The 12,338-nt window shown below is 46.5% G+C and overlaps 1 protein-coding gene across 1 annotated transcript in view; it reads right to left on the bottom strand.

Moving 5' to 3' along the window:
- Positions 1-8,771, bottom strand: part of LOC147014237 (E3 ubiquitin-protein ligase PDZRN3-like) — a 257,924-nt gene extending 249,153 nt beyond the window's left edge. Inside the window, exon 1 of the mRNA XM_085852007.1 lies at positions 8,003-8,771. Within this exon, the coding sequence (XP_085708133.1) occupies positions 8,003-8,650 (648 nt within the window). The 5' untranslated portion in view covers positions 8,651-8,771. The remainder of the gene's footprint in view (positions 1-8,002) is intronic.
- Positions 8,772-12,338: the final 3,567 nt, after the last annotated feature.

The following is a 12,338-nucleotide window of genomic DNA, read 5'->3' as shown; positions in this document are numbered from 1 at the left end:
CAAAATAGGAAATCATTCCAAACAGGAAATTTACTGTTTTTAAGGATGTTATAAAGGACACAAACAACAGGCACAAAGAACTAATGTAATGTGTTAGACAGGGTGATGGAACAGACACTGTGTGACATGGCGGTAAAACCTGGAATTAATTTATTTACACGCACGCCTTGAAACCTCTTTAAACCGTTATTTAAATAGAACTAGTGTGGGCCCGTAGGTGCATGCCCGTAGGTGCGTGCCCGTAGGTGCATGCCAGTATGTGCAGCTTCGTTCCTTCCCTCTCGTAAATGACGACTGGATTGGGTAATTGTTTCAATTAGATCAGACCAACCGTATCATAAATGGCCATAACTTGGGAAACACCTGGAAAACATACTCAGGTCCCCAGCATCAATTGTGACGTCATATCAAACGAAGAAGAAGAATTGTGACGCTTCTCTCTCTCGCCTCCCCTCTCTCTCTCACCCCCCTCTCTCTCTCACCCCCCTCTCTCACCCTCTCTCTTGCCCTCCTCTCTCCCCCCTAGTCTCGCCCCTCCTCTCTCCCCTCCTCTCTCCCCCTCTCTCTCGCCCCCACTCTCCCGTCCCCTCCTCTCACCCCCTCTCTTGAATTGTGACGCCCCTCTCTCTCACCCCCTCTCTCCCTCCCCTCTCCCGCCCCCTCTCTCGATCCCCTCTCTTGCTCCCCTTAAAAGTAAATAAAAAACCATTAATTGTGATGTAATTCGTGACGTCATAGCACCGAATCTTGTCATTGGTTGACAGATAAATGGCCGTAACTTGGGAACCACTTGTCCGATTAATATATCAAACCTTGAAAAGGCACATACTCAGGTCCCCAGCGTCGATTGTGACGTCATACCAAACGAAGAAGAAGAATTGTGACGTCAGTCATGCAAAAAATAAATAAACATTAATTGTGATGTAATTCGTGACGTCATAGCACCGTGTCTTGTCATTGGTCAACAGATAAATGGCTGTAACTTGGGAACCGCTAGTCCGATTAATATCAAACCTCGAAAAGGCACATCCGCGGGTCCCCGGCAATATTCCTGGCAAATTTCAATCAGATCGGACCGGCGGTCGTCGAGAAATGGCGGTCGCATACAGACAGACAGACAGACACACACACACAGAAATTGCTGGAATTATAGATAGATTATATACTTGAACACTGTATCACACAAATAGTCTTCGTAATACATCCAAGAACCATGCAATATATCGATATATAGCATGAGAGGGTGTGGTATGTAAGAGGTACAGTATCGGGGTGAAGAAGACTGTCAATAAGGCTATGTTAGTAAACTTCTGGATTAAAAAAATTCTTTTAAGTAATTATTTTATTAAAATTGAACTACAGTATATACCTGAACACTGCGTGGGGTATCATATTCTATGAACTCTCTAATTATTTAATTATGAACACCCTGAGTTGTCAATTATATTTTAGCTAAAGCTCATACTGCTTTGCATTTTCATGTTCTCCATACACTGGTTGTACATCACCAGATTCTCTTTAATCACAAGATGCGTGTATGCTGCAATGTTTTAGTGTTTTTGAAAAGTGCAAATAACTTGGAAAGTACAAATGGACGTGGAAACAAAGGAATCATTTATTCGGATGCTAATTCAAATGAAATTAGGATTTTCCACTCATGGTTCAAAATTCCCTGCAGTGATTTAAGATTTAAGTACGCATCAGATACAGTACTTCCCTCCCAGTTGGCAATATGGACCAACATTGGACTTGGGTTGGCAGCGTTACCGTTGGTCCAACATGTATTGACAGCATTGGTTCAACATTGGCTTTTTGACGGAAAGAGACAGTTGGCCTTTTGGATGTCAAACCAAGGGTGTATGTCTGCCAACGACTGATCAACATTCACCGGATGATCAGAGAGACAATGGCCCAATAGGATGGCCATTGTTAGGTCAACATTGGTCCAAAGAAACCACGCCAGCTGGGCTATTATCTCGAAATATTGATACTGTGTACAGCATCATGATAAGATTTCAAAGTTATCATTTTGCAATACTTACAGTAGCAGTCGTCGGCATCAGATACAGTACATCAGATACAAAGTGATCCATAACGCTCAGCGCTCCAAAGGAAAGATCTGATCGACAAGAGTTTGCAGAGCTGGAGATTAAGTTGAGCGTGGCTGTTTCTTGAGGTCACATTCTTTCTGTGCCAAGTTCCAACTTTCAGTGGTGTGAGGTAGGTACACCCAGAACACAGGACACAGTGGGAAGGGAAGACTGTAATTGCAATCCAAGATAATTATAAAGAAAATCCAAGAACACCAGTGGGAATGTCATTGATAGAGTTTGAAAACAAGTCTTTCACTGACTGATTCTTCTGCACATCATATTTAGTGCCTGAAACAAAAGTAAAGCTTTGGAAGTCAGTTCAATTGTACCTTTTGAAATCGACCTACACCTGCACTGCATTCCTATACGTACTGTGAGGTAACATGCTCACAGTACACAATGCAAACTGCACACCTCCCTGTATCCTCAATCCGCAACTGATACCTGTATCCTTTTGTGTCATCAGTGTCAGCTGGTAGGGCTGTCTGTGGCACTCCACATGCCCTGGACAGGAGAAAAGCTAGAATGGAAAGCTGGCATTTTCCTGCAGTGATTCACGACCACAGTGCCGATTGCAATATTATTATATGGGTTTCTCAACACTAGGGAACCACATAAAAGTGGTTACTCTAATTTAGTGTTACAATTCCCTCCAGATAGGATAGCCACAGCTATACAAGATCATATCTTTAAAACAAGCAAGTTTGTTGATTATCGTTAAACTTGAAAACATTCCTTACATTATTCCTCTGCATTTGCCACCTTGACTTTAAAGGTGTGTTGTGTGTAAGGGCCCTGTCACACCTTGACGTTTTAGCCAGCATATGGCAACGTACCAAAATGTATGTTAAACGCTGGCGTACGCTGAACTATTGATGTTTTTTTTTAAGTTTTGGGCATATTCATAACGAGTTGGACGTATGCATGACGTATTAGTAACGTACACAGAACGTTTCGATAACTTATAGATAACTTACACCAACGAATGCTTAGCGTGTTGTCGGCGTTCACAACGTTTGCCCAACGATAGTCTAACGTATGCATAGCGTGCGGCAGCGTATCGCCGACGATCACGTGGCGTAGGTTATCAATAGGCTGCCGCTCAACGATTTAAATCATAACCGCACTAGAAATCGAAGTGTCAACATCACCGTCATGCCCTGTCACACCATGACGTTTAAGCCAGCGTATGCTGACGTATGAAAAATTTGCTGAAGAAAACTTCGAAGAATGCTGCCAAGAAGTCTCCTGGCCGTGGCCATGGACGCGGACACAAGGAGGATCCATCATCACCCACACCCTCCCCATCAGGTTCACCTACTACTACTGACATGGACCTACTACTACTACTACTACTGACACGCTCACCTACTACTACTACTGATACTACTGACATGGATATATACTCACCATGGAGTCTGACACACTGACGGGTTCCTCCTGTGAAGCCCATTTTTATATACCAATTACCCTAAACGCTGCCAATATGCCATTATACGGTAGCTGTAAGTTAGAAACACGTTCAGTAAGTTCTGTGGTCGTCTGGAAGACTTCAATCAAATACGTCTACATACGTCAATATGCATTGGAGATACGTTACACATAGGTTCAAAGCATGTTACTCATAGGTTAGAAATAAGTTTCGGGTATGCTAGACATTACCTCGACGTGTTTCGACTTATGAGTAACTTACAAGTAATGTGTGTCGACGTGTGTCAACGATCGCATAACGTGCCTACAACTTATGGCCAGCTTATGTGGAACGTGTGAGTCATACGCTGGCATACGTCGAAAAATTTTGAGCATGCTTAAAATTTGTCGACGAGCTCGGCGTACTACGACGTATGCCAGCGTGCTTCAGCGTGCTCTTAACGTATACAAAACTTACCCAGAACGTATTCGACGTGTGTCAGCGTTTTAGACAAATTTTTCATACGTCGGCATACGCTGGCTAAATCGTATGCCGACGCTGGCTTTGGTTGGGGGCGAGGAGGCCACGCCCCGGAGGTGGAGGATATAGGGCGCATTGAAGATGGTGTGGGGAGGTTCCTACTGCCTGGGACGAGAGAGGGGAGTGATCGAAGGTGCAGGAGAGGCTGGCGCATTGCACATGGGGATTGTGGAAGGCTCCCGTATGGTTCGGCAGAACACACACACACACGAGGTCGGTGTGAGGAGCGCACGAGGCAGGTGGCACGTTTGAAAAGGGGGAAGGCTGGGATATTTGGAGCCTTCGTGTCAAAAGCTGCTTGAGAAGCACCATTTTGCCAGCGTGTGCACGTGTTTGTGGAAGTGCCTCCATTCCAGGTTTGATGGGGATCAGCTCTGGCCCGAGCTGAGTACCAGTGTACTTAAAAAGCGGGCGGTGTGGGGGGGGGGGGGTTCTTTTTATTTTGATCACCCATTTATCTGTATTTGTGTCCGTGTGCGACGCTTCGACCTTTGGATTTATTTACTTCTTACTGGTATCATTTCCTTTCACAATATTGTCTTTGGAAATATTTGTGTATGTTCATTAAATGTATTCCTTTTGAAGAACCTATTTGTGTAATTGTTGTGGGTTGGCGGATTAAATCCTCTTTTGTTGTCCTCGTACAGTGCTCCTGTGTATCCGTTTCATTATCTGTAATCCTCCTTCCATCTGTTTCATTCCGAGCACTCCTCCGCCTGTCTGCCGTCGCCACCATGCCCTTTGAGCACGTTTTGAATTCTCTGTTGATAAACGTGTCCGCCTCCTAGTAATAAGGAAATGCTCGGCCATCCTGGGAGGTTGGTCAGTGTTAACAGCCTGGCGCCACAATTTGGGGGGGGGGGGAGCGGGGGGGGTTAACTTGGGCCGGCCACCCTGATGTATATGTATATACGTATATGTATATATATATATATATATATATATATATATATATATATATATATATATATATATATATATATATATATAGTTACGAATTTCAGAATTGGATCCGACTAATGCATGCAATATTCAGATTCTCAGACAGTTATTTCCATAAATGCATGTCCAGGAATGACCCATCCCCTTGTCTGGTGGGATTAACACTTTGATGCGTTGAAGAAGGATAAAGAACAGATTCCCTTTCTTATGGGATGGCCTTTTTCTCTTTATGACCCGTTCATGCAGGTGAGAGATAACCGTTGGCCCAACAAAGGCTTGTTCTACCCCCTTTTCATCGGGACACATTGGCTTGGAGGTGGACGATTTATTTACACTTTGGACTTCTCTTTTTTTGTATACCTTGTCGAGGCTCAGATGAGAGCGAATACACAATGCACAGCGAGGGGGTATGAGACAAGAGGGGCGGGAGTGGGAAGGACAAAACAGTGGGGAACAGAGACATTAGGAGATCTGTGGAAGGGAGAGGGACGGGGCGGGGAACACAGGGTATACATGATGGACATTACAGGGACTTACAGGAAGGAAAGCAGGGAATTTGAAGGAGGTGGGTTTGGGGTGGATTAACGGGGATAGAAAAGATCGAGGATTTGGATGGGGGACGATAACAGGTGGTGGTGAACAGCTGTTTTGAAGGCCTGGAGGGAAGAAGGGGATTGAACAGAGTGAGGGAGTTTATCCCAAAGGTGGGAAAAAAAAGAGGAATGAAAGCATGAAGGTGAGCAGTGATTCGTGATTTTCGTAGTTTTACCAGAAGGGGGTTGTTGGCGGACCTTGAGCGCCCTGTGGAAATGTTGTTGGGATTAAATCGCAGACATAGCAGGGGGGGGGGCAAGACCAGAGAAGAGACAATAGAAGACAGAAAGACCACCGACCTGCCTGCGGTGAGAGAGTGAGAGGCCCAAAGACCCAGCCTCATCGCGGGAGATGCCAATGATCCGAAATGCCTTGGTTTCCACAGCGTGAAACCGAGAAAGGTGAGGCAGGAGCACCAGCCCAGAGGGGAGAATAGTACTCATCAGGCTTCCAGGACTTACAAGATATTTGATTAAGCACATCACGGGCTTTTCATGAACAGTTATTCTGATGGTCAAATACGGCTGTGGATCATTTACCTCACCCACATCTTTCATTGACGTTCAACACCCACCTCTCTTTCATCAACATTTGACATCCATCTTTTTCCATTGACGTTTGATGCCCCATTCAGCAGCTCTATGGACGCTGACTGGCTCTTGTTCACGCTCGATGGTATCATTAGGTAGTACGTGAGTGGTCGGTACTTCCATGTTTTCAGTGATTGCTTTTGGTTCATGTTTCCACAAATTCTCTGGAACTGGGACATCAAAGTTTTTTTGCAGTTGTGCCAGCGAATTACTTTACAAACTCTGTTGTGTCGTTGTATGTACAGCTGTTCCGATATGAGGTTTGTGTGTGTGTGTGTGTGTGTGTGTGTGTGTGTGTGTGTGTGTGTGTGTGTATATGTGTATGTATGTGTGTGTGTGTGTGTGTGTGTGTTCGGTCATTAAGCATAACATATTGTGTTTGCTGACCTCATCTCCACAGCTGTTTTTTTTCCTCCTGCCCCCCCCCCACCCCTCAAGCTCTCTCTCTCTCTCTCTCTCTCTCTCTCTCTCTCTCTCTCTCTCTCTCTCTCTCTCTCTCTCTCTCTCTCTCTCTCTCTCTCTCTCCCCCACCTCTCTCTGTCACACACACACCCTCCTCACACCTCTCTCTCTCCCTCTCACACACACCCTCCTCACACCCCTCCCTCCATCCTCTCCCTCCCTCCATCCTCTCCCATCTCTCCGTCCTCTCCCATTCCTCCTTCCGTCCTCTCCTTCGGTCCTATCCTCTCTCCTCCTTCCTCTCTCACCCCTCCCTCCTTCCTCTCTCTCCCCTCCCTCCCTTCCTCTCCCTTTTCCCCATTAATATCCACATCAGTGAAGCGTGAGGTTGTATTTGATTTTATATGTATATATTTATATGGTGTGAAAGCGTTTGTCTGGAAAAGGGCAGTAAGGGAGGAGGAGGATGAGAGGAGAGGAAGGGTAGACAGCACAGGATCAAACTAAACCGAACTGAGGGCATTTATGTAAATGCGTTCAAGCAGCAGCAAATCCCCTTGGTACAGCCATCAACAAAAAGGTGATTAGTCTGGGAGCCATCTATTTATGTTAGCAAATTTGGAGGAATTTTTGACCTTCCCACCGATCAAATGTTTCCCACCAATTAAATGATATTTTTGATGAAGATCTTCTAGTGGGGCAACTTAGCATAACAATTGTGCATTTTGTGAGAAAAGCACCAAATTTGGCACACTAGTAGCCTATCATATTATGAACACATTTGGATATTGGGCCATCTCAACATTTTTGATGGCAGTGGAAAATGGCTGCTACAGCCATCAGAGGCTGAATTTGAGATGGCCCAATACCCAAATCTGTTCATAATATGTTAGGCTACTAGTGTGCCAAATTTGGTGCTTTCCTCACAAAATGCACAATTGTTATGCTATATTTAGCTAAGTTGCCCCACATTACGGAGGAATTGTGAAAAGGTATTCAACCTGAAAGCTACCTGGCTGGATATTCGGGATTTGCATGAAGTTGGTAGTCGATATACCATGAGGGAGTGGCATAACGTGATGAGGTGTAAACCGCGTGCGTAATAATTATAATGAACCACTCTTTGAATGTTTGGGCAAAGCAAGGTAGCAATCGCAAGTGCATGACCCTCATTCAAACCGAATCGTGCGTCATGACCTCAGTACGACCTTTGTTGACCCTATCAACGTCCATCTCATGAACACATAGTGTTGATCTGATACCATCACAGTTACAGCAACTTATCAGAATGTCATGGTGGTGTCGTGACCGTAAAGTCGTGCAACAGAAAGATCGTCGCGATGGTTCTTTTTACCCTTACCTACCCCTTTCGCAATAATCGCTCTACCCGTGGAGAGTGTGAAAAAGCGAGCGAAGGGCGCACAACACACCGGGCACACACTGGTGGGCAGTGGAGTTCGCTCCAAGTGATCGAGCTGCGCCCGGTAGAGACCCAGGCAGTGCTTGTAGCGCAGCGCCGTGAGCTGCAACTCGTCGTACAGAGCGGAGATCCGCACCAGGAGCGCTTCTTCCCTCAAAGCCGCTTCCTCGGCGTCGAGCTCGAGGCGCGCGCACCGTGCGCGCAAACTACGCGCGTGCGCGTCCGCAATCGCGGTGTCCGCACAGAGGTCCGCGTCCCCACGCACCTCGAGGGTCGTTCCGGGTGAGATCGCCACGGCGCGTCTTCGCGCATTGGACTCCGGAGCGGCCGAGAACTCGCAACGTTTGGCGTGCGCTACGCTTTGCAGAAGCACCGGCGTCGCGTCGCAACCGCGGGAAGCGTTCGGGCAGCGAACCCGCAGCTGGAGGACGAGCTCCCGCAGGGGTGGCACGGAGCTGAGCTCCGAGGGAGAAAGGCTCCGGAGGCGGCAGCTCGCTGCGGGACAAGTTCCTCGCTCGGCCGCCCAGGGCAGAACGCACGCGGCGCAGAACGTGTGGCCGCACGGAGCAGACAGCGGCTCCTCCAGCACTTGTGCGCAAAGTTTGCAGCGAAGCTCGGGGGCCACGGCGTCCGGGAAGAGCTGCAGCTCGTAGCCCATGACGCGCCCGCCGTGCCAAAGTGCCCGATCGGATCGGCCTTCGGTGCGGCGTCACCGCCCCGTGCGAAGCGGCGCGGGGAGGGTGCGAGAGGGGACGGCGCAGTGACTTGCGTGCACCGCGTATACCTCCCTCTCGCTGAACTTCTTTAGATCTTAACGGCGGCGGCGGCGGTCATGCACCTCCTACAATCGGAGCATGCGCGCGCACACACACACACACACACACACACACACACACACACACACACACACACACACACACACACACACACACACACACACACACACACACACGTCTCACGGTTTCTTTCACCAAGAAGAGGCGAGTTATCACCGACACTATGAATAAATTACAAATTCCTTACCAACATTACGTTATCTCAAACGTCACGCCTCGCCACCCCGTTCGTGAAAGACTTGGGGCTAGAACGTTCCTCGGTAGTTGAATATTCCTGTATTGTACATTATAACGGTTGGCTTTAGTGGTTTGGCTGGTGGGCTTGGGATCCTAGGATCCTGAATTCAAATCCTCCTCAGCTGTTAAATTAATACCAGGTGGGGTTGACACTGCCTGTCATCCTTCAGAGGTTGGCAAAATGAGTGCCAGCTTGCTGGTGTCCTGTGTCGGAGTGGCGACTCGTCCAGGATTCTGCCCAATAGCCAAGGAGACTGCTCAGGCAGCACCAACGCTCTGCACAGAGTATGGTCCCAATGGATGGATGGATGTTCCAGTGATTTCCCAAAAACAGTTTTAATTTCACTGATAACTTTTCTCATAAAAGACCCAGGGAGAGGCCCAGAACACCATTTATTTAGTGTAATGCCAGCTCAGAGTGCTGCATCTCAGAGCACAACGTTCTACTTGGTATCAAAGCGTAAAGTTTGCCATCGTGTTTGCATCTTGGAATTCTTGGTCGGGTTTTTTTTTTAAAGACGGCATCTTTGAGAATTATAGGCTAATTTTCATGTGTGACAGTCTACCCAGGCAAAATTCCTTACTCGGAGTACCTGTGTCATTTGAGCGTTACCTGCTACCTGCTGTCATCAGGGGTACGCCACACCATCAGTCAATGGTGCTACACCCCCTCAACCTTGCACTGCAATGGAAATAACAAGATGACTACCGGCGATGGAAAATAAATATAGTGCTGGGATATGAATGCATCGCACAGGCATTGATGGGCTAAATTCCCATGCATATACATACCTATGTCTTGTGTGTAAGTGCATATGTTTTATATTTGATCCCCATTTGGGTTCGTGACAAAAATGTCACATTTTAACCCCACAGCCGGCAGGACAGAAATACGCGAGGCACAGACCGCACGTGGACACAGCACGAAACACCTGTGACCGCACGAGACGTGTAATGGAAGCACAATACGTCATTGTTACTTTAAACAGACCACCATTCCGTTTCCATCCTGGATCTCATCAAGCACTTCTCCAAGCATAGAGCTATGATGCCAACCTGAAAACCAGCAACATCGTTCGTTGTGATATTCTAGCGGTTGTGTGAACATATTACAAAGTCTCCTTGATGTAACACAACGCCACCAGTTCAGCCCGTTGCAACTCTTGGAGTTTCTGCCAAACGGAGTACTGTACTGTATTTGCTTATTTAAGTAACTTGGACACAGCAGGAGGCCATTTGGTCCATCATGCCTCCACTCTTTAAACATCATATTAATTAATTATATCAGTTTATTGACTTCATTGCACTGGGTGGGGGAATTGAGGAAGAGTGGGAGTGGGAAGGAGAACAGTACAGTAGGTAGAGGACATCACGGCCAGAATGTGTTTTTCTTCATTTATTCATTTACTGGCAGATAACCGGGTTCCACTGGGCTGTTGAAAGGGAATTCATTCCAAATGGAGTGTGGAATATTTCGGGAGTTTGATTGGAATGTCCTTTGACAGGATAATAGTCATTAACTGTTAAGAACAGGTCAGGTCAGTCTTTTGGGACTGCCACTGGTAACACATAACCCAGTGCTACCTGCCACATGGTTGAGTTGTTGGCGACCAAACCGACACCCCGCACTGGCTTTGCTAACAGGGAGGGTGACTGTGACACCCTGCCAGGACGAAAAGCAACATCTGACAAAGGGTGGATGATCTCCATTCGGGAGCCAACGGCCATCCAGTATGGAGATGGTGTCTCCTAAAAAATAAACACCCTCCTGCACAGTGGTCCTGTGAAGAGGTTTACTTGTTTCAGAACGAGGTGAAGATATTACCACTTTTCACTTTTCTTCTTTTTCTCAGTAACCATTCATATTTAGTGGCTCTCAGCCTTGTTGAGGGCAAACATTATTTTAAAAAAACAAGACTGATTAGGTTTCTCAGAGAAGTAAATTGACGGAAAGGTAATTATACCTTTTTATTTTGTATGCCTTGTCGAGGCTCGTGTGAGAGCTAAGGCCTAAGTCACATTTGGCTCGGCGACCGTAGGGTCTTCAAAATCTACGGCCACTAGCAATTATAGGGCGGCCGCAGTATTTCCATGGTCACACAATGTAGCAGTCACATATGTTTTTATTTTTCGGGGAGCCGCACAGGTTATTAAGGCCTAAGTCACATTTGCTCTACGGCGAGGATACGGCGGCCGTACACCCTCTGAATTGACAGAAACGTGTGGCGGCCACAGAGTTTCTGAGGTTGCCTCAGGGTGGCCCTACGCTGTCTGGCTATCTTTTAGAGGCCGTAGGGGTCGCCGTGGAATTATAACGCGGAGTTATAACTTTTTTTTCATTTCTACATTCACCTCGCAATTCGAAAAGCCGAAACAAAAGAACTGGTAAAAAAAAAAAAAAAAAAAAAAATGTCACCCGCAGGGTGACCCGTATCTTGCCAAAAGGTGACCACGTGTGACTTCTTTAAGGTCACATTGAGGTGAACAGAGCTGCTATCCACCAGGAGCGACTCCTTGAGGAATATCTGCCTACGAGAGATTCCGATGAGAATCGTTCTACAGAGTAACCATGAAAAATATGCGTTTGCCTCATAACGTCACCAAATGACGTCATAATGTCTGAAGCTTGACATATCTAGAAAGCACTCATTGAGGTGTTCAATTTGAGGTACTACACGATATGGTTCCTAAAACTTGAAAATTTGACCTCGGGGTCAAATATGTTTGACCTGAGGCGCTAACCATGAAGGTCAAGGCCAATCGCCACCAAAAATTAATCAGCTGAGCGCCAGACCATGAACTATATTCCCATGAAGTTTGAAGACAATCCGATCAAAATTACTCAAAAAATAAGGGTTTCGTGGACTCCCCTGATTTGCGACAAAGTGACCTTGACCTTTTACTTTGACCTTCAACATTTTATGCGCTGAAAGGGACCTCTATAGGCCTCTGATGTGCGAAGTTACAAAAATTTCCAATGATAACTGTGCTCTGCAGAGTGATTTATACGTGATTACAGACAAAAAAAAAACAACATATGAAGGTCAAGGCCAATCGCCACCAAAAATTAATCAGCTGAGCGCCAGACCATGAACTATATTCCCATGAAGTTTGAAGACGATCCGATCAAAATTACTCAAAAAATAAGGGTTTCGTCTCATAACGTCTCCAAAAATCTACGGCCACGAGGAATTATACGGCGGCCGCAGTATTTCCACGGTCACACAATGTAGCAGTCACATGTGTTTTTATTTTTCGGGGAGTCGCACGGCG

This window comes from Eptatretus burgeri, chromosome 13, assembly GCF_056783735.1.
Source record: "Eptatretus burgeri isolate ZD-2024b chromosome 13, Ebu_testis_v1, whole genome shotgun sequence".
Classification (NCBI taxonomy): domain Eukaryota; kingdom Metazoa; phylum Chordata; class Myxini; order Myxiniformes; family Myxinidae; genus Eptatretus; species Eptatretus burgeri.
This window is presented reverse-complemented; position numbering and strand designations above follow the sequence as displayed.